General features: G+C 50.2%; 7 protein-coding genes across 7 annotated transcripts; 4 read left to right on the forward strand and 3 right to left on the reverse strand.

Annotated features, from left to right (window-relative positions):
- Positions 1–564: 564 nt before the first annotated feature.
- N7518_001482 (C2H2-type zinc finger protein) lies at positions 565–1,810 on the forward strand (the record flags this gene model as incomplete). The annotated part of the gene is made up of 2 exons (XM_057182410.1): positions 565–1,111; positions 1,173–1,810. The coding sequence occupies 2 exons, from the start codon at positions 565–567 to the stop codon at positions 1,808–1,810; spliced, it is 1,185 nt and encodes a 394-aa protein (XP_057043860.1).
- A 1,888-nt stretch (positions 1,811–3,698) lies between these two features.
- On the reverse strand, positions 3,699–4,232 carry N7518_001483 (uncharacterized protein; the record flags this gene model as incomplete). Its single annotated transcript, XM_057182411.1, has 1 exon — positions 3,699–4,232. One exon carries the CDS (start codon positions 4,230–4,232, stop codon positions 3,699–3,701), a length of 534 nt encoding a protein of 177 aa, XP_057043861.1.
- Positions 4,233–5,942: 1,710 nt separating this feature from the next.
- On the reverse strand, positions 5,943–10,478 carry N7518_001484 (chromatin-remodeling ATPase CHD1; the record flags this gene model as incomplete). Its single annotated transcript, XM_057182412.1, has 2 exons — positions 5,943–6,066; positions 6,121–10,478. The coding sequence occupies 2 exons, from the start codon at positions 10,476–10,478 to the stop codon at positions 5,943–5,945; spliced, it is 4,482 nt and encodes a 1,493-aa protein (XP_057043862.1).
- Positions 10,479–11,543: 1,065 nt separating this feature from the next.
- Positions 11,544–14,052, forward strand: N7518_001485 (ATP-binding cassette domain-containing protein; the record flags this gene model as incomplete). Its single annotated transcript, XM_057182413.1, has 8 exons — positions 11,544–11,563; positions 11,625–11,649; positions 11,735–11,746; positions 11,801–12,203; positions 12,260–12,421; positions 12,474–12,570; positions 12,634–13,705; positions 13,786–14,052. The coding sequence occupies 8 exons, from the start codon at positions 11,544–11,546 to the stop codon at positions 14,050–14,052; spliced, it is 2,058 nt and encodes a 685-aa protein (XP_057043863.1).
- Positions 14,053–15,351: 1,299 nt separating this feature from the next.
- Positions 15,352–17,834, reverse strand: N7518_001486 (snoRNA-splicing protein PRP40; the record flags this gene model as incomplete). The annotated part of the gene is made up of 4 exons (XM_057182414.1): positions 15,352–16,338; positions 16,394–17,450; positions 17,499–17,650; positions 17,700–17,834. 4 exons carry the CDS (start codon positions 17,832–17,834, stop codon positions 15,352–15,354), a joined length of 2,331 nt encoding a protein of 776 aa, XP_057043864.1.
- Positions 17,835–18,003: 169 nt separating this feature from the next.
- Positions 18,004–19,895, forward strand: N7518_001487 (TRAPP trafficking subunit Trs65 domain-containing protein; the record flags this gene model as incomplete). The annotated part of the gene is made up of 4 exons (XM_057182415.1): positions 18,004–18,178; positions 18,235–18,507; positions 18,561–19,668; positions 19,727–19,895. 4 exons carry the CDS (start codon positions 18,004–18,006, stop codon positions 19,893–19,895), a joined length of 1,725 nt encoding a protein of 574 aa, XP_057043865.1.
- Positions 19,896–20,593: 698 nt separating this feature from the next.
- On the forward strand, positions 20,594–21,686 carry N7518_001488 (Mpv17/PMP22 family protein; the record flags this gene model as incomplete). The annotated part of the gene is made up of 6 exons (XM_057182416.1): positions 20,594–20,659; positions 20,738–20,828; positions 20,888–20,913; positions 20,978–21,314; positions 21,371–21,537; positions 21,615–21,686. The coding sequence occupies 6 exons, from the start codon at positions 20,594–20,596 to the stop codon at positions 21,684–21,686; spliced, it is 759 nt and encodes a 252-aa protein (XP_057043866.1).
- Positions 21,687–21,811: the final 125 nt, after the last annotated feature.

Genomic DNA, 21,811 nt, shown 5'->3' on the forward strand with positions numbered 1-21,811 from the left:
TTTTTATATTTATTATTAGAGATAGATCAGAAATGTGATATGTGCATAATGCCAATGGGTTTTTGTATAGGTCAGATCAAGTGTAGAAGAGTCAACATACAATCTCACATTAATAGGTGATTGTCAATATTGTATAATTCCTCGGAATTGATCATCATATAGTATGTAAGGCAGTTGAGAGGATCCAGTGTTGCGTAGAGTTCATTATATAGGGTAGTGCGCAGGGCGAAGGCGAGCTTACCATTGGGTCAATGTGATGTACTAATAGAGGGGGGTCTGAGCATTACTAAATAAATCAATGTAAAGTTTTAATAAGTTATGAATAGCATGATAGAGACGAAGATTATGATCAACGAATACATATAAGACCATGGAGGAAGAAAGAGAGGGAGATTAGCGTTCAGATGTGACCTCGCAGTCAATCACGTGATCCCGTTCATCCACGGCTGAACACGTGATGTGATACGATGGCCTCCCTCGCGCGACATCTACAGTACAGCTAATAGACAGTTCAAATTTGTTTGCTGCCACTTCCCTTTTTCATTACGAGCTATGCCATCCACAATGGCTTCACGAGACTCTCCCGGTTCCCCTCTCTCCTCGGTGGGATCCCTCGAGACTTCAGATCATGAATCCATGAAACATGAAAGCCGCGCGCATTCTCCCTCGATGTCTAACATGCCGCCATCCAAGCGTCGTCGCACCGGTGGCGCATCCTGGGACCGTCAAACTCCTCTCTCCTCTACCCATGACGAAAACCACCCACCTCCCTCCCCGACTGCCTCGATCTCCTCCGATAGCTCCGGCGATATTCCCAACTCCCCTAGCATCCTTACCCTCCTTGGTACCAATCAAGAAGATGACTACAGCGGCCAAAGCACCGACCAGGTTACTATTTGCCGATGGGATGGATGCAATGCTGGCGACCTTGGCAACATGGATGGGTTGGTGCAGCATCTCCACAACGAGCACATCGGGAGCCGACAGAAACGGTACTCGTGCGAGTGGACGGATTGCACCCGCAAAGGTCAAACGCATGCTAGTGCTTATGCCCTCCGCGCACATATGCGAAGTCACACCCGCGAGAAGCCATTCTACTGCACTCTGCCGGGTAGGTTGTCTCAGACCCAGACTCGAGCAAACAGATCTCGAGTATTAACAATGAAATACAGAATGCGACCGCAACTTCACTCGCTCTGATGCCCTGACCAAGCACATGCGGTCTGTTCACGAGACTGACACTATGCGCCCGATCGACTCCATCTCAAAAGTCCACGGCACCCCGGGCAGCACTACTGGCACCCCTGCCTCGAAGTTGCAACGCATCCGCTTGAAGCTGACCCAGCCCAGGGAGCCGGGAAGTGAGTCTGAGCCACACACCGAAGCAATCACTATTGTGCCAACTCCCACCCCCATCATAACCGACGCACACGATCCCGACGAGACCTCGATGCCAGAGTTTGGCCCGGAGCTCGACTTCGACGAATCGGAGCTCGCCCTAGCTCCGCGCGACCTCTACCGTCTTCTCCGTCGACAGATCGCGTGGGCTGGCAAGGAGGCCACACAGCTGCAGGCCGAGTGGGAAATAATTCGCCCGCAGCGCGAGCAAGCATGGCGCGAGAAGGAGGCTATCTTTGACGACCTCATTGACGCCGAGATTGGCTTGTTCAGCGCAATGGTCGGCTCAGTACCCCCCGTGCACCTAACGACCAGCCTCGAAAAGTTGCAACAGCAGCAACAGCAGTTTCAGAATCAACAGGAGCAGCTGGCCAAGTCGGCAGAGGTGCCGACTATCGAGGGCAGCACTTAGTTGGCTTGTCTTCCCTTTCTTCTCTCTTTTCTCTCCTCCCCCTGCTTTGCTCCTCCTTTCTCTCAACCTTCTCTCCCCTGAGACCATGCTTTGGTAGCTTGGTCTCAGAACTGTGTCACTCTGTGGTCACCTTTTCATTTGTAAACCTCTCATATCCCGGCGTTCATGGCTTCGGTGAATGCGTTGTGTATTTTCAACCCAAGCAGAAAAGAAGTGTCCTGCAACGGAATGTATGAATAGCCTCATTTCTTTCTTTATTTCTTTCGGTCTGGCTTGCAGGCTCAGTGACAGCTCACCACTATGGGCGATCACTACAATTATCAATAATCAAGATTTTCTTCTCATCTGGGAATTATAATGCAAGGCTACATAGCAGACAGAGGCCATGTCTAGTCGTCAATAGAGACCTAAATTTTAGGACACTGAAGAGGACGTAGCCCTGACTCCGAGTGCCTATCGACCCTGAAGGGCAAGTTTGAGAAGTTATTAGAAGGAAAGACATCAAATGGCGTGCCATGTTGAGATCATAGATGTGTTGAGATGTGCGGCGACGATTGCGCAATTCCATAGAGTTATACGTGACGTTTCTTTAAGTGGCAGTGTCGTCGGGACTAACTATATAGCTTATATTCCTAAACGTATTTCTTTTTTTCTTCTCTGTTTCTTCTGTATAGATAATCTAGGAGCTATGAAGAATCTAACTGCTGATGAGCGGTACCAACTGGCAGGAGACTACTTTGCTCCTAAGGGGCTCTATGAGTACACCAAAAGCCTGCCCTTCACTGGTCGAGTAAAAAGTAATGTTAATACACTTGTGGCCGGGGAATGGACGGAGATCTTGCTGGACTATGAGGTTGGCGCATCGGGCCTAGCTGATGGCGCTTGGATAAAGGCCACCTTCAAATTCTACTCGGTGAGTGAAGAAGCCCGATAGAGCAGGCTGCAGACTTGATCTAACATGACCGAGATAGGATTGGGTACTGTTCCAGACATCATATCCCACAAAAGACAACTATATCAGCGCCGAGTATATCCCAAACAGCCTTTTCCCGGAACAGACTCCCGCGACAGTTCATTCCCTGGCCATTCGATTTGATCAAAAGGGACACGAGCGACCTTTCCAAAAAGCTGTGATTGTGGATATTCAAGATGGCTATATGAACCCAGGCGATCGGATTCTGATCCGACTGGGTGATCGTCGCTTCGGCGGCCGAGGAACGCGGGCCCAGACATTCATCGAGAAAGACTTCCGCTGGAGGTTTTACATTGATCCTGTTGGGACTAGGTGAGTAGTATTATGACAGCATCACGGCGATTGAATCTGGTGAAAGCTGACTGTACCGCCATAGTCGCTTTGCTCCGATTCAGCCTGACCTCTCTTGGAACATCGTCGCTGGTCCCATTCATCACCTTCAAACTGTTTCTCCTCGCGTACTTCAGCCCTCTGTTCCATTTTCCATTCATTCTCATGCCGAGGATATCTGGGGAAATGTGAGTAGTGATCTCGAGAATCTTTCCTTCCAAGGTGCTAGACGAAGACCAGAAGGCCATGATCGTCAAAGAAAGTTCTGTATCACAGCAAGGCTGGACGAATGCTATATTCTCTGGTCTCAGCATCGAAGTTGACGGCGACTACACCATTGAGGTTATCGTTAAATCGAAGGAGAAAATCATTGTATCCCAAACCACCCAACTCACCATCTCATCTGGTCTCTCAGTTCCCAAGGCCCTCTTCGGCGACTTGCACGTGCACTCCGACGACACAGTGGGAACCGAGTCATCCATCTACAACTTTTCTTATGGCCGAGAAATCGCCGCCCTGGATGTTCTAGGATACACCGCCAACGACTTCCAAATTACCAAGGAACGCTGGGATGCCACAACAGACTTAATCACATCGCTCAATAAGCCGGGCGAGTTTGTCATTTTCCCAGGGACCGAATGGTGCGGAAACTCTGCAGCAGGAGGAGACCACAATGTTGTCTTCCTGGCCGATCCCGCTACACACCCGCCCGAATTCCCCTTCGATCGCCAGGGGAACGTTGCCCGTTCGTTTGAATGGTCCGAGCATGGTCCCAAGGACCTCGTCCCCGGGGCTTGGCCATTGGACGAAGTATACTGCACGTATGCGCACAAGGCAGATGACCATCTCCTCATTCCCCATGTCGGTGGACGCCGGTGCAATCTGGCATGGCATCATCCTAAGCTCGAACGCCTCATCGAGATTGGGAGTGCATGGGGCCAGTTTGAGTGGCTCCTCCGGGATGCAGTACGCAGAGGATGGAAGCTTGGAGTCTCTGCTAATTCTGATGAACACCGTGGTCGATGTGGTGGCGGTGTTCCTGGCACAGCAGTGTTCGGCACCCGAGGCGGTCTCACTGGTATCGTTGCCCTCAAGCTCGAGCGGCAGGATATCGCCCATGCGTTGAGAGCACGCCACACCTTCGCAACCACCGGTCAGCGACTAGTAGGACTGGTCCACACGGCAGACCAGTCTGCTATCCAGGGTGATGAAATCAAGGTTGCCAAGCAAGAGACACTAGAGCTGAAATACCAGTTCTTTGGTGAGAAGGGATTCTCATCAATAGAGGCTTTTGATGAATCTGGCCTGATCTGGCGAAGACATTTTTGGTACAAGTCTGACGCACCTGCCACCATTCTGCGGGTGACATGGGGCGGAGCGAGATTATACGACCGCTATCGTGAAGCTGTTTGGAACGGAACCATTACAGTCTCAGATACCAGCGTGGAGGATGTTTTGCCATTTGGAGGTTTCGAGGACAACACAGAAGACTTTGCACGCCAGGCAGGAGAAAGCACCGTTGAATTTTCAAGCAAAACCAGCGGAGACCTTGATGGTGTTAATGTTGTTTTTCAGGGCACCAAGCCCCCGCAAAAAATCCGTATCGCAGGCTCCCTCGGTGGATATGTCAAAGTTGGAGACCCCTTGGCTGGAAACTCCCACAAAGCCCAGCCTATCTTCGAGCTGGAGGCCTCTTGGGAGGAGGCCAAGCGCCCAGATGGAAAGGTCATCGAAATCCTGGGTGGTGCGGAGCTGTTTGTGCGTATTGAAGCAATCCCGCAAGTAGAGCTGCCACGGCGGGTTCAGGGACAAGCATCATTCTTCCAGATAGGATCACGCTCGATATACTTTGTTGGCCGAGAGTGGAGTGGAGAAAAGGTGGTGACCAGCCCTATTTTTATAGACTATGTATGAGGCTAAGGTTCTCGGGGCTTGAAACTTGGACGAGATATCTAAAGTCCTCCTTGTAATGTCAGATTGCCGTATGCCGTACTATATTATATTTAATGGTTTACAGATATAGTTGTAGTCTTGAATAGTAATTCATATTGAGGCCAAAATGCCCTTTTCTTACGTTGGCTCCAAGATAAAAGTGAATGTCAAATAACACCTCACTGAATGATAGCAGGAAGATAAGGAAATCAGTCGACGCCATGGCAGCCACTCCATAAGATACATGTGCTGAGAGAGAAAACAAACTGCCCCTTGATTACGGATGCCTCCATAGGTAGAAGCCCTAATATGCCCACGACATACAAGAAAAGCAAACTAAAGCAAAGGAGATATGATATGATTGGCTCAATCCAGGCAAAAAAAGACCATGGAGAGCCAGTCCAAAACTCCCCAACTGGAAAACATAGAAAATAATCAAAAGAAACCTCCAAACACGCCATGCAGGGATCATCCAAGACCGTGCTCATTTCGAAAATTCTTCTTTTTGTGCTGTTGGGGCTCACGCAATAATTCGACGCCATTTGCAATGCCATGCAACAGGTTGCATCCGTATGTACCTTTAACGAACAAAGAGAAAAAGAGAGAGACAAAGGTCACATTGATAGGGGCATCTCAAGGAATTGTGCGAGATGTTAGAACATGGTCAATAACGACTCCAAAATGTCGAGTCCAATATAAGAAGATTGCAGGTGGGTACATTGTAGTGGTAGAGGGAGTAGAGATCGCAAAAAAAATACGCTGAGTGTCTATCATAAAAAAAATGAAAATGATAGATATTTGATATCAGAAACGCTGAACGTGCATATCATCAAACCGTGCTAAAGTGAAGTTGAACTGAAACAAAGAACATCTGTACCCATTGAGATACGGAACTCCTCAAGCCGAGCTACCATTAGAGGCCTTGGAAGCTTTACTGGCTTCCATGACCTTATTGAACATCTGCTGCAGCTTAGCACCACTGGCGTCTTTATTCGGCCAGTAGTTGAGTGAAACATAATCCCTAAAAGTCAAGTCAGAACGTGAAAAAAAAATTGTGATAACAAAGAGAACTTACCAGAGTCGGACCTCCAGGGAGGGCATCGATTGCGAGCCCTCCAGAGTATTACGAATGAATTCGCCAATTTTCACTAGGGTAAGGCGAAGTTTCTGGGCCCGCTCGTTTTTGCTTGGGTAATTTTTGGCAGTGATCATTGCCACTTGCTTCAAATTGGCAACAATAGGCTTGAAGAACATGAACGCCATGTCTTCTTTATTAGAGCCGCCGTTCTCATGCCCTTTGCGGCGACGAAGCTCGTCATTAGAGGCATCGGATAGACGATGGCGTGGACGATCGTCAAGGCCAGATCGTGGACGAGAGTCATGGCTGGGAGTATGATGACGGTCTCCCTCCCTGCTACCATGCGTGTGGGGGCGGGGACGTGATCGATCGGATTCACGGTGGCCCTTGCGGGGATTCTCGGGCCTGCGAGAACTAGAGGGTGCCGGAGAGGCGGAGACACTGCCACTACCGGAAACCCGTGAGCCACGCTTGTTGTTGCGGTGGTGATTGTCGACTGCCCTTCTCGCTGTAGCATTGTTGTTGTACTTGTTCCTTAGAACAGACATGAGATATTCAGCTCGTCGAACAAGGTGGACAGCGCCCGGTGATTTTGTCGCCTTCTCCTCAGTCTGCAGGCGCTGTGTCTTTCGCTCCACTCGGTGTTCCTCAAGGAAGAATTTATCGCCAAGGCCAAGCTCAGTGTCATCACGAATCTGGGTCCATGCACCAAACCCATGGCGTGCGATGCCGACAAGAAGCATTCCGTCTTCACGTGCACCCCACTGGCAGCTGTAATCCGCCAACTTGGTAGCCTCAGGGAGTCGGAATGTCCTGAAATCAGCCAATGCTTTGATGATGCTTCGGATAAGACGCATATCTGGTGGACGTTCAACGATAGTCCATGCATTGAGTCGCTTGACACCGTGATGGTCGAACAAGACGGCCTTCTGTTCTTTCTTCGTGGGGTTTCTACCCGATTGTTTCATGGCCTCTAATTGGTCCAGACTTGCTTGGACAAGCGAGTTTGCCTTGGCGGTGATTTCATGAAGAGCATCACGAACGGTGCCTCGATCGCGAGTTTGTAACCTGGCATCCTCCAGAATGAGATCTTCGGAGTCATCCAGATCGCCGTAGCGAAGGAATGCTCGAGAAAGTGCACGGTATTCTTTTTCTCCGAGGGGACGCTTGGGATCCAACGAGGGACTTTCTTCCTCGCCATCGTCGATATTGACTTGAGCTCTTGCGAGCCGTTTCGCCTTGCGTTCCTCTCGTGAATCTGTCGTGTCCGTGGGGGCGTGGCGCTTGCGGGGTCGATTTTGCTCAATGACTTCAGCAAGATAATGGTCATCATCTTTACGCTTTTCCTCGGCCTTGAGCACTTCGAGCTGTTCCTTGGGAATGATGTCGTCCCACGTGAGATCGTCAACTTTGATGTCGACGAAGTCAAACGCTTTCAAGAATTCTTCACCGCCGTCGGCTTGAATTTGCTCAGCCTCTTCAGTTTGGTGTAATTCTGCGTTTGCAAGGACGGAATCGATATCAAGCTGCTCCAGCTTCTTCTGGTTGTCGGTTTGTTCGAACATCTTCTGGCCGCGGCGTTTGAGGATCCGAGAGATATCATCTGTAGAATTAGGCTCGGCAACCACACGAGCCATTTTGTTTTGCATCTCCGAGGCTTCTTTGTCGGTGACACCACGCTGGATGGTGATGAACTCGAGCAAGAGCTTGTTGCGAGCTCTTTCAATAACTTCTTCTTCGATCGTATCCTTTGAGACAAGACGATAAACGCTGACAGGCCTTGTTTGACCGATTCGATGAGCACGCGCCATAGCTTGCAAATCTGCCTGGGGGTTCCAATCCGAATCGAACAGAACGACAGTGTCTGCGGTCATAAGGTTGATACCGAGACCACCTGCGCGGGTTGAAAGAAGGAATGCAAAGTCGGTGCTACCGGGAGCATTGTAATGCTCAATTGCCAAGCGACGGGCAGCGGACGGGATAGTTCCATCGAGCCGTTGATATTTGTAACCACGGTACTCCATATACTCACTCAGAATGTTAAGCATGCCAACCATCTGGCAGAAGATCAACACTCGATGGCCATCAACGCTCAACTTGCGGAGGAGTTGATCGAGAAGCATCATCTTTCCACTGCTGGTGATCATCGCTCGAAGAATATCTTCTCGACGAGTACTACCTTCCAGAATCTTTGCTTCTGCGTTGGGGAACATAAATGGGTGGTTGCTAGCCTTTTTCAATTCCATCATGATGTTCAAAAGAGACTGCTTCATTCCCTTGTTCCCGTCGTTGAGCGCTGCGTAGTTTTTGGTCAAGATATTCTTGTAGTATTCTAATTGGACATCGGAGAGCTCCACTCGAATGATTTTCTCAGTTTTCGGGGGAAGATCCGACTCAACCTTGGACTTGGTACGCCGCAACATGTAAGGCTGAATGGCGGTAGTTAATTCCGCGAGTTTTTGAGACGCTGCCTCGGAATTCAAATCCATGTCGACGTCGACTTCAATGAGGCCCGGATTGAGGAAATCCATTAATGCTGAAAGCTCAGCAAGGTTGTTTTGGATTGGGGTACCAGTAATCAAGAGGCGTGCCTGGCATTTCCATTCGAACAACTTCATGTAAAGTTGTGAATCGCGATTCTTGAGACGGTGCGCCTCATCCACTGCCATGAATTGCCACTTGAATTGGCCGAGGAACGGTGAGTCATTCATTGCATACTCGTAAGTTGTCAACAGAACATGGAACTTTGGACGTTTGGGATTCCCATCGACCATCAATTCATAATCGCGCAACACGGAGCGCGCCTTTTCACTGCCATTGTAAACAACGTAGTTCAAGTCCGGTGTCCAGTGATCAAAGGTATCAGCCCATGCCGGCATAGTAGACAGGGGGACGATGACAATGAACGGCCCTTGCTGCCGCCTGACATGGCGCATCCAGTTGATGAATGCGACAGTTTGGACTGTCTTTCCTAGACCCATCTCATCTGCCAAGACAACATTGCGACCCCTGACCCAATTGAAAGCCAAGAAGTTTAGACCTTTGACTTGGAAGTCCTTGAGTTCTCCATTCTGCAAGAAAGTAGGGGTTCCGTGGATGGGCTCAAAGGATTTACGCGTGGCGACATTTATCTCGTTCTTGTCGGAGATAGGTTGTCGAGCGGTGCGGTCCAAGAATCGGTCAACCTCACGCTGTGCGATCTCAGAAACCAGATCCTCTGGTTCCCAGGTACAGGAATCGTAGAGAAGACGTTTCCATTTGACAAGGTATTCCGTGGTACCATCCTCGCCATCACGTACACCAATGACCCGTTCAACCTTTTTGTAGTCCTCTATGGCCTCGACGTCTCGTTCGCGATCGAGGTTCCACTTTTCGCGGTCTTCAGGAGGAGCGTCGACACTGTACTGCAACCGAATATCCTCATTGAGTACCTTCCGAACATAATTATCCACGCGTCGCGTGCTGCGGAAGTTGGCAATAGATTCATTGCTTTCCCATGTAGCATGATAGTGTGATTTGTCCTGCCACTTGATACAAAATTCAAAGTCGTTGCGGTCGAGATCATGAGCTTTGGGGTCGACGCCCTCCTTGAGGCGGTGATTCAGGACGACGTCGACAGCGGGGCGAGTGTCCTCCACATAACTCTCCGCCCAGTAGTTTTGTGGAAGATCTTCTGGATCTTCTTCAAACATGGCTTCGTCCTCCTCGTCATCCTCGTTGTAATTTGACACCTTCTTAGCGGTTCGCGTTGAGAAGCGAACCTCACTCAATGAAGGCTCATAGCTAGCAGTTTGTTGGAGACGCCGCCTTCTCGCTTTGCTGGCACGAGCGCTCTTTCCACCATACTCATCACTGTCAGACTCGGACAGGGACGACACAGTAGCCGATCGAGAGGCCTTAGATGGTTGCTGGGATGGATCTTTGCGCCGACGCTTAGTACGTGGTGCAACATCATCTGAGTCCGAATCAGATGAGTCGGCGAGATGGCGTGTCGTGCGAGCACGACCACTTCGTCGAAGCCCATACAGATCGGGATTTTGTCTGATCAGGTCGGTCTCGCTGACCGGTGACGATTTGCGCTTCGCACCGCGGTCGGGGTGAGGAGATGAAGAGTTTTCACGGCTGTATGTGTTGGCGTCATAATCGCTGTTGTCCTCAGCTACGTCCTCATTTTCCGCGTCCGAATCGGCAGACGCGCCGTCATAGGAGTCGTCTGCGGCATCGGGTTCGGGGGAGGACTCGGAGACGGGGTGGGACTCCATGGGCTCGGATGGACTGCGCTCACGTTGCGTTAACGCATCGCCATCCGCGTGGGTATCGTCCGCGACGGGCGAGAGAGGGTAGCCATTAGACATGGTCGAGGTAGAAGGAGGTTCCTGAGCAGGTGGGATCACCATGCCAGAGGCTATTACCGAGGGGCAGTCAGCATTGAAGCTTGATTCGGGCTAGGAGAGGCATGAAAGAGACAGGGACGGGTAAAACAATGGCACGCGACCCAAATTGCGGTCAAATTGAGCCTAAAATCTAGCAGAATGGGACAGGATATTGACTTCGATGAAAGAGTATGTTTTTTGATAACGGGTGGGATGGACGCGGCCAGGCTGGAAGGCAAAGCAATGGACAGATTGATACACACAACCAGACTCAGAGAAAGCAGTGACACGCTGCTTGACCGACGACAATTGAAACCTGCCCCAATCGGAATAGAATAGAGGTATTCAAGGATTCGTGCAGTGGGTCGACAAGCGCGGAGAAGTACCGCGGCGAATGCTTCGGTCGGCACGTCTGTGCTTGAGGAAAAGATTAAATCACTTACACTCCATAGCGTGGTGACCCCGAAAGCGGGGGATCTGTCGATCAATGTGGGAAAGTAAATGGTGGGGGGGGAGGCGTGAAGCTGGAAACTTGGGGAGGAGGAGACGAGAGACTTGGAAGAACTAAGAGTTGGGGACTGACTGGAGGGTTTGCTTCGGTTTGGTTTGCAGGAAAGTAGACACCCGATCTATTAGGCATCAATAAAGCGTAACCCTATTGAGACTAGCTTATTCGCTTGGCGGCACGGCGTCACATCACGTGTCTAACGGAGCTCGGATAAACCACCAATCCGACCCCAGGTCAGTAGCCAATCACCGCCTTGATAAATAAGTGACGGATGTGTGGCCTAAGGCATCACAGCCCACAGAAAGCAAAGCAAAGTGCATTCAATTCTGCCGCCCCTCGTTCGTTGATAGTAGTGTTTCTTCCTGTCTTATTTCTAATCGAGTCTGCGCAGAGATACTTGGTGCTTTTGCTGAGCCCGGTTCATTTACCTGCGACAGCGCTTAGTCGGCCAATCTCAACCCCCCGCCCCTCCACTTGGTGCTGATTTTTTTTTCAATCCGCTTCATATACACGGTTTCTTTGAACCACATCCACCCACCATGTCTGACAAGCTTACTCGGTATGTTTATGGAGCCTTTGAAGTGCGATATCACCAGCTAACGGTATATTTCTCTTTATAGTATTGCGATCATCAACAGTGACAAGGTTCGTCGCGACATACCCCCACTAATAATATTTTCTCCCCGGTTCATGAATACCTGGCTCACACCTCATCTTTCCAACTTTACAGTGCAAGCCGAAGGTACGCGATTCGATATAATATTTCATTGTGTTCAGGGAGGCTAATTAGTTCCAGAAATGTCGTCAAGAGTGCAAGAAGGCTTGCCCCGTGGTCCGCACAGGCAAGCTCTGCATTGAAGTCGATCCCACTTCTAAGATCGCCTTCATCTCCGAGCGCCTGTGCATTGGTTGTGGTATCTGCCCCAAGAAGTGCCCATTCGGAGCCATTCACATTATCAACTTGCCCACCAACCTCGAGACCCAAGTAACCCACCGCTACTCGGCCAACAGCTTCAAGCTTCACCGACTTCCCATGCCCCGTCCCGGTCAGGTTCTCGGTCTGGTTGGAACAAACGGTATCGGAAAGAGTACGGCTTTGAAGATTCTCAGTGGCAAGCTGAAGCCTAACCTCGGTCGGTATGACAACCCTCCTGACTGGGAGGAGATCCTGAAGTACTTCCGTGGTTCCGATTTGCAAAGTAAGCACCATAGCCCAAGTGCCACGGTCTTTATTCGACGTTGCTAACTGTGACAGACTACTTCACCAAGATTCTGGAAGACAATCTGAAGGCGGTTGTGAAGCCTCAATATGTCGACCAGATTCCTCGTGCTGTGAAGGGACCTATTCAACAGGTTCAGCAGCTCATCTCGGGGCGCGCTGCGCTGGGTAACGAGGAGGAGATTATGGATGTTCTCGGTGCGTTGGCATACTCCAATATCTCGAAATTCACTTGCTAATCTTCGTCCAGAGCTGAGACAAGTTGCGCACCGTGATATCGGTCACCTTTCCGGTGGTGAGCTTCAGCGTTTTGCCATTGGTCTGGTTTGCGTACAGAAGGCCGACGTGTACGTTATTCCTTGATTATAATTGATGCCATTGAACCCTGTCGGTTACTAATAATTATCTAGGTACATGTTCGACGAGCCTTCCTCATATCTCGATGTTAAGCAGCGTCTAGCTGCTGCCCGTACAATCCGCAGCCTCCTCCGCCCCGACGACTATGTCATTGTTGTCGAACACGATTTGTCCGTCCTCGATTACTTGTCCGACTTCATTTGCGTGTTGTATGGTCGTCCTGCAGTTTACGGTGTCGTCACTCTGCCTTCCTCCGTCCGTGAGGGCATCAACATCTTCTTGGACGGTCACATCCCTACCGAGAACCTGCGATTCCGTGAAGAATCTCTCACCTTCCGTCTTGCCGAAGCGGGCGAGGAGTTTATTGCGGACAAGGATCGTGCCTTCTCCTACCCCTCGATGGAGAAGACTTTGGGTGACTTTCACCTGAAGATTGATGCAGGAAAGTTCACCGACTCTGAAATTGTCGTCATGATGGGTGAGAACGGAACTGGAAAGACCACTTTCTGTAAGATGCTTGCTGGTGCATTGAAACCCGATGGCACTATCACCATCCCCAAGATGAACATCAGCATGAAGCCCCAGAAGATCACCCCCAAGTTCACGGGTACCGTGCGCCAGCTCTTCTTCAAGCGTATCAAGACTGCTTTCCTCTCTCCTCAGTTCCAGACCGATGTCTACAAGCCCCTGAAAATGGATGACTTCATCGACCAGGAGGTTCAGAACCTGTCCGGTGGTGAATTGCAGCGTGTCGCTATTGTTCTGGCTCTGGGTATGCCCGCTGATATCTACCTGATTGACGAGCCCAGTGCCTACCTGGACTCCGAGCAGCGTATTGTCGCTGCTCGTGTCATTAAGCGTTTCATTATGCACACCAAGAAGACTGCTTTCATCGTCGAGCACGATTTCATCATGGCCACTTACCTGGCTGATCGTGTCATCGTCTTCGACGGCCAGCCATCTGTGAACGCTCGTGCCCAGACACCCGAGTCTCTCGTCGGTGGTTGCAACAGGTTCTTGAAGAGCTTGGATGTCACTTTCCGTCGTGACCCCATCAGTTATCGCCCTCGTATCAACAAGTACAACAGTCAAATGGACCAGGAGCAGAAGCTGGCAGGCAACTACGTAAGTTTTCTATCTCATCTATGGATGCTATTGATTCCATTATAAATTCTGTGCTAACTATATTCAACAGTACTTCTTAGAAGAAGAGAATTGAAAAGGGCGTTCACAACGAGCATCGTCGCCGCCGTCACAAACATGACGGCCGCGACTATGAGCAGCGGCGCAAGAGGCGCCGCGGCGATTGGAAGATCATGTGGTTAATGGGGATCCCAGGCGTTTGCAAAGCCTCGGCGTTTCAGGGCAAGGGATGCCGTCGCCGCGCCGGACCCTCTTCAGGTGCCGATGACGGTCTCTCGGACGACGATGGCGATGATGACGACTTGAATGGCAACAGTGGCCCCGACTAGAAGGTAGTGACCTGGTTCACACCCTGCTATCCCTGGTCTAGTACGCTCATTTACTTATGCGACCTGTTGCCATTCGTCAGTCTATCAACAAATGCCTACATCGTTATTCGCCTTGCGACCTGCCTTGATTTGCTCTGGATTTTTTTTTATCATATCCAGAGTCATCGGCCCCCGGTTGGGAACACATGCCTACAGATCTTCCACTAGCACCTATTAAATTTTAATGGTGGATTAGGTTCGGCATAGTTTATTGTTCCAACGGAGTTATGTTTGCATTAGGTTGGAGGGGTTGGGTTCCAAAAAAAAGCTCTTCCATGAATTTTATGATTTGTTTAAAGATGGAATGTCGCGTCGGAATGGATTGGCGATGAGGTTGTTTTCAGACCGGGGATGGCATAGAACAGGAAACCACTGAAAAGCTGCCAGGTTCGTTGCCTCTTCGTCGTGTAGATATATAGTTTTCAACCCATTGTTGTGCATATGCTTGAAATTCCTATTCTCTCTTGTTCGTATTTGATCCAACGTATCTATCCAGCAGGCTTCTCTAGCCACGCGCACCCCAAATTCTACGAAGCAGGGACACCGCCGCCTTTCCTTTTCTTGGGTCGATCTCCTTAACCGAAACGCTAGGTGCGAGAGCGATTGGGGCATACCAACACCCGGTCTTAGCGGGTTGAACTTTGTCTTTGTGTACGAAGAAGCCGCATCTGTGACAGATTCATCGACCCAGATGCCCCTTTTGGTCATCGGGAGGTAACAAGGTAGCCATGTGAATAGGCAAGTATGATAGATGATTCTGTAGATATATATAGAGTACTTCTATGCAGGCATTGAATTGTGTTCAGGAGAGTACGGATATATATAATCTGGGAGAAACTGGCCATATCCTGCCAGAGAGTCAAACGGGGGCAGACTTCAACTCTTTGAGCTATGTATGTACTATCCACGGGGAGACTATGGGTACATATTGGGGTTGCGGATTATTTACCTACGCTATTCGCGGGGGCGAGCCAAGCCCGATATATACTGCTAGAAGTGCAATTAGTGCGGCATTAGGAGGGACATTACGAGATACTCAAATGGTTCAGACCCTAACTTTTGACAATCACCCAAGCGTGAGCGTGAGCCCGGATTATTTGGTGTGCAAGTCGGAGTAGTAGATGGTCTAGACTGGATTACTGGGCCTGGAAGAAAGCAAATGAGACTGCAGGATAGATTCAGCTCAATATCCTACATGTGGGTCGAAGGGCAGAAATTACTTGCATATGGTCAAGTGTGAATGAGAATGTCCATCCCCATCTACTCCTCTTCAATCTCTCCTTCCTCGCTGCCAGAGTGAATGGCCTTCTCATCTTTCTTCGCATCCTCGATCTCTTCTTCCGGAATAGCGGACCGTTCCTGTCGGGGGACTCTCGGACCCTTGCTGCGCTCGCGGCTCTCACGTCGGTACCGCTTACGGCTAGCCACACTCTCGGTATCACTGTCACGTCGGCGTCGGCGGTCACCACTGGCCACACTGCGAGTGTCAACAGCACCAGTACCACCACCATAATCAAGCTCATCACGACTTCCACGGGGATCGCCACGAGTGCGATAAAGGCGCTCGCGTTCGTCTTCACGTCGGTCTGGGTCTCTAGCGCGGGGACGGTCAAAGTCACGGTCCCGGCTACGATAACGGTCTCCACGCTCATCGCGACGATCACGAGATGGGGAAATACCGCTGACCTTGCGGTAAGTTCGTTCGCGGTCGGCCTGTGCCTTGCGACGGTCTGCTTCGTATGCATCCATTTCCGGGGTCCGGTTGGTCTGGCCGCTGGGTCCCCGTCGTTCTCCTCGCCCACTGCGATATTCACGATCACCGCGGTCATAATCCCGTCGGCTTCCACGGCTTTGAGAGTGTACCTCACGCTCCCTCTCTGCATCCTCATCTCTTTCTTTCAAGCGGCGAATTGCTTTTTCAAAGGCAGATTCCCGAATTTCATCGGACTCAAGGGCCTTGTATTCGTCGTATTTCTCAAGGCGAGGTTGGACTTCAGCCCAGGTGTCGGTGACCCGGACAGGCGGCTCCAGGCGCTTGATACGAGAACGCAGTGCGTCCACGGCGCGACGCTGTTGACGATCGGCTGCATGCTTTTCATCCTCAGTACGTCGGACTGCCTTGTCTTGGATGCGCTGGAAGATGAGATTGAGAATCTCAGGGTCGATCTTGGAGGTGCGACGGTCGGCGGACATGATAGAATTGAATTCGTCAAACGTGGTTTCAGTCGTAACTTCAAATCGCTTGTCCTAGAATCAGTTTGTTAGTACATATAGTCTTTGCTTGGATCCGAGGGAAACTTACATCCAGAACATCGAGCACGTCGTTCCGAGGTCCTCGCAAAGCCCGCTCTTCTTCTTCCACCATATCCCAGAACAAATCAAGAGGGGTCGAACCAGGCTGGCCTAGGATGCCATGGTATCTGGGGTCATCCTTAATGATCGGGCAGATATTCATCCACTTGGTGCCCGCCTTGATCTTACCCTGGGATTTGAGCTCCTTAAGGAGGGCCACGAATTGCTCTCGGTTCTTACGCTCCTTTCTGGTTCTGGCTGCCTTGTGTTGCTGGCGAGCATCGTTGAAAGCCCGCTCCAGGGACTTGATATGATTTTCGAAGGCAATCAAAATGTCAGACTTGGTCAGAGATTTGAACTTGTCATCGGTTTGGAATTTGCTGTCAGACTGAATGATGGCATGAGCCTCGGACCAACGCGTGTATGGCTCCAGGTTGAGTGAGTCCATAATGGTCATCAACTCATCCATGGCAGCCTTGTGCGTGACAAATTCTTGCTCGGCGTGAGCCTTCTTGAGTTCGAGGATGTACTCGTCGAAAAGCTGGCGTCTCTCGTCTTCCTCGTTGGTAGACCTGAAGGTGGTCTCGCCCTCAATGATCGGTCGAATAGTCTTCCAGCGGCTGTAGTATTTGATTTCAGGGTGGCGCTTCAGCATAGTGTTGAAGTCCGCGCGAAGCTTGGCGAATCGTTCTTTCGCCCGCTCCTTTTCCTGCATGCGAACCTGGACCACGTATTTCTCGAATGCTGCCTTGCGGTCTCGCGGATCCTTGAGAGCCCGGTACTGCGGGTCCTTGATCGTAGCGCGCATTGTCGCGTCCCAAGTCCAATCAGGCTGCACGTTGTGGCGCTTGAGCAGCTTCATGAAGGCGCTCTCCGCCTCCTCGAGAGTATGATAGTCGGGGTCCATCTGGGACTTGTATTCTGGAGCAGCGACCATGCTGTTCGTTTCAAACGAGCCGTATCCACCGCGTCGGTCGTTGTATCCCCGATCACCTCGGTCGAAGTCTTCACGGTCACGTTGCTGCAGTTGCGAGAAAGAGGTTCCGCCGGCGACAAATGAAGGGGCACTGTGAAGGAATTAGCATTGAGGGAAGTTAAGTTGGGGAGGCACTTACGCGGGGGTCGCCTGGGGGGCAGGCGCCTGTGCGAGCGCGTTTTTGTAAACTTCAGGCATCTCCCATGTGCTCTGCTTAGTTTCTGAGTGATACCAGTATTTGCGCCCAGCGTCCGTAGTGTGCTCCTTCCATGGTTGATTCGCGAGAGCAAGCTATAAAGAAGTCAGTTAAGCGCGTAACATTTTGCGGTCAGGTACGCACCTCAACCGGAGTCATCAACTCTTGCGGCTTGATCCATTGTGTGGCTTTGGTCTGGATATTGTAATAATAAACGCGTCCTTCCGCATTTTGCGCCTGCTGCCACAGGGCAGAATTTGGGTTGCGGCTTGGATCCATTGTGAACGGTGTTGAAGAGACTAACAGAGAAGTGAAAACGGAGCTTCCTCAATAATCTCCGCGGCTGTGCGCTTTTGGCACTTCGCGTCCACCGTATCAACACTTATCGGTTATCTCCTGAGCTCCAAACAGCCACTTTATTGACTCCTTTGCGACATCCGTTGTCGCAATGCCTGGTCTGGAGATCCCAGGTGAATTCTTGCGTCATGCAATCCTTGATACCGTCGTGCTTCATGCTCCAGCATTTGACATTGAGGGCGCCCTGAGTTCGGCCCTAGAGGACGGAGCTGATGATCTCCCCTCTGTTCTCTCGTCAATCCCCCAACGGTCTCTATTGTTCTTTGGTATGCACTTTCAAAGGATCGGCAGGGTTTGTGCCTTACTCATTAATAGCAATTAGATGAATTTTTGCCTGTCCGTATCATCTTGAGACTATCTGATTGCTCAGAAACGACCCTGAAACACTACCTGCCACGACTCGAAGTCAAGCTCGATGTCTTTGCTGTCGATCCAGCAGAATCAATTGGCGAAAACCTCACGCCAACTCGCGATATAATATTCTCAGGAATTGTCGGTCGAGATGAGGATCCCCTAGTGGTCTTCAATGAATTCGAGGGTGATGAAGGCAGTGGGAATCATGTCTATTTGGTTTGGAACATCGAGACTATACTGCGTGAGTGATTTGAATCTTTGGATGGACATGAACGTCACTAATTTGGTTGATAGGGCGTCCCCGTATTCGAATCCAACATCCGTCACTCTTATTCATTGCGTCTGCCAGTCTGAATCCGGCTGACGCTCGCCGTCGAGAGAATTCGGGGGATGACTATCTCCCCTCACTCGTCCCCGCATCGACCAATATGCTGCAATCTCTATCCACTGATAAATCTTTCAATCATAAAGAGCCTTTCCTCCCCGCTTCTAGACTATTGAGGGTTGTACCGACAACATACGACGAGGACCCGATTTACAATATCCAGCAACAACACGGTCATCCCTTTCGCGTTGTGCCAGCCGCAAGCGCAAGGATTCGATACTCTCGGTTAAGCTCCTACACGGCTATACCGATGACCGTGGCCAGCCTTGACTTTGAGGTCACCCCTTATCTGGCTTGCGAGGTCTCCTTTGACAAAGCGAATCTTCAACTGTCTGAGGGAACGATTGAGTCGCTGTCAGATACACCGGGCCTGACTCTTCCTATTACTTGCCGTCCGCGAGACGATGTGACCCTCATGTATAAACTCACACCGGAGTATGGCCCAGAGACCAATCCATCATCTACCGCGTTGGTCAGCACGCTGGACATATCTCTCGAGGCAACAATTATTGTGGATGACGACTGCAAGCCACGTATTTCTATGCAGTGGAGAACCAACGTCGATTTCTCAGTCGCCCTAAATCCAAATTTTGGGGGGCCCAGTCCAGCGCTGCAAAGGACCAACCGCCCTACCAGTCTATCGGTGTCAACCCAAGTGGGTGTGAACCCTCATCGAAGCTCATTACGAGAACGAGCATATTCGGTCACCGACGTGGGTATCACAATCTCATTCTCTGGACCTGTTCGTGTGCAAGTGGGCTGTGTCTTCTCTTGGGATGTTTTTATTGTCAATCGATCAAACGCTCCTCGAAAGTTTGCCTTGATCGCCATACCCAAGCGGAAAAGTGTGGACCCACGAGGCCATGTTGCTCGGCCTTCATCATCATCTATTACCAGCCGGAAAGAGGACCAAGTGGCCGAGGCGGTGACTGACGATAATATCGTGCATGCGAGGCAAAAGAGTGTGGCTGGTCAGGAAGTGGAACTGATCAGCTTGAGCACAGACATTCGCGTGGGGTGAGTATTCTCTACTGTGTTCCTTTTCATTTCATTCTCTAAGCTGACGTTTTATTAGCCCCCTCCTTCCAGGAACTTGCCATTCGACCGAACTCAAACTCCTTCCCCTAGCCACAGGCCCACTTCATTTGGAGGCGGTCCGGCTTGTAGATGTGAACACGAACGAAACGACTGATATCCGAGATCTTCCGGACATTTTGGCGGATGATCAGCCTCGCTTTAATTAAGAGTAGCCCACCACTGTATATATATATGACATAAAGCTATAGCTACTTTCAAAGTGGCCTGTCCTTAACATATTATTTTCCTCTTGCCTCTCATGGTGTGTTTTTAAGGTGAGCAACTAATTCGAGAGACTACATCGGACCCAATATCTAGTTTGTACCTTTTCATTGCCCGGTATCTCCTGTTTAGTAGCTGGACTGCGATCTTGAAACGCCAAGCGCCTCGAACGGCGTGAAAGCATTACTATTGCTCCAATGAGGCGGTGTTAAAGAAAGATATATAGAACTGTTGGAATCGGTTGGAAGATGAAATGGAGTTATACAATACAATTTATATCCATGAAGTCAATGTATACGGAGTAGGTGTAGGGTAAATACACCGAGGCAGCAAGGTATAGTTCAACGAATGTGATTGGTGGAAGGAGATCACGGGGTAATCGACTCGGCGTCGTGACTTTGTTAGTCACAAAGGCGGGAATTTGGAGAGGGCTAGCTAACTACATAGTTATCTTCTTCCCTTCATATCATCATCGTAACTGGGATTCCCTTCTGAATATTGGGGATTGGGTTCAATATCCAGCTTCTCAACTTTGCTTTTCAACTGCCCCGGTTTCTTTGGTCTTTGCGTCATACTGGCGCATTTGGTTCCTTCCCAGAAATCTTGCCCATCACTCCGCTCCCAGTCGCCAGAACCCTCCAACATGATCTGCTCTGCGAAGCGGAAAGTCCTGGATGGACTGAATAAGAGATATATTTACGGTCGCGTGGTATGCACCTTCCTAAAGCCTGACATATTGTCGCCTCTCAATTTGATTACGGCTAACCCTGTGGTCATTATCTTCTAGCCTTTATTGCACACGATAATTTTCCTCGTCGAGATGGCAGTAGCAGCACGCCTTGCTACCAAATTCAATACCTATTATGCTGAAAGGCCAGGTAAGCCTCTTTCCGCCTGTTCCCGCGGGATCACAGACTGACATCACTACTGTAAATAGTGCTCACGACGATGGTCACCAACGCTGTAAGCTTGCCGCGATATTGATCACCAAAGTTTGGACTGACAGCTGACTAAATGGATGTTACAGGTGCTTGGTGGTGTTGCCGATACCGTTGCGCAGCTGATTACGGCCTTCCGGACCCGCCGATCTCAGACAAGCGGAGACGATTTCCTATCGATCGAGATCCCCGACTTTGACATGCACAAGCCCTCTGCTGTAGGGGAATCGGGATATGTTCGGAGCTCGTTGCCGCCTTTCGATTTTGAGCGTCTGACGAGATTCATGGCTTATGGCTTCTTCATGGCACCGCTGCAGTTCCAGTGGTTCGGCTTCTTGTCCAGAGCATTCCCACTCACTAAGAAGAACCCGACGGCCCCAGCTTTCAAGCGTGTCGCCTTTGACCAGTTAATCTTTGCGCCATTTGGTATGATCTGCCTCTAGCTACTTTGGGATGTCTTTGGACTGGACTGATTTATCTAGGTCTGGTGGTCTTCTTCACCTACATGACGATCGCCGAGGGTGGTGGTAGAAGGGCATTGACAAACAAGTTCCGTGATGTCTACCTGCCTACCCTAAAGGCCAACTTTGTGCTCTGGCCGGCAGTGCAGATCCTAAACTTCCGTGTCGTTCCCATTCAGTTCCAGATCGTAAGTCTCCTAAGTTCTCTTAAGTTCTCCTAAGTTCTCTTTGTTGGGATAGGACCCATACTGACTTCTCAACCCAGCCATTCGTCTCAACCGTTGGTATTGCATGGACCGCATACCTTTCTCTGACTAACTCCTCCGAGGAGTCCTAATTGAACGCTATTCAACGCGAAATCATGATAACGATTCGGGGTGTAAAATGCTTAAAGTACACTCCTTCTTATGTCAAATTATTTGGGAGTTTCGGTTGGTCAGTCTGGCTTTCATGTACATGGTT

Source organism: Penicillium psychrosexuale (assembly GCF_028828465.1).
Source record: "Penicillium psychrosexuale strain IBT 29551 chromosome Unknown utg000002l, whole genome shotgun sequence".
Classification (NCBI taxonomy): domain Eukaryota; kingdom Fungi; phylum Ascomycota; class Eurotiomycetes; order Eurotiales; family Aspergillaceae; genus Penicillium; species Penicillium psychrosexuale.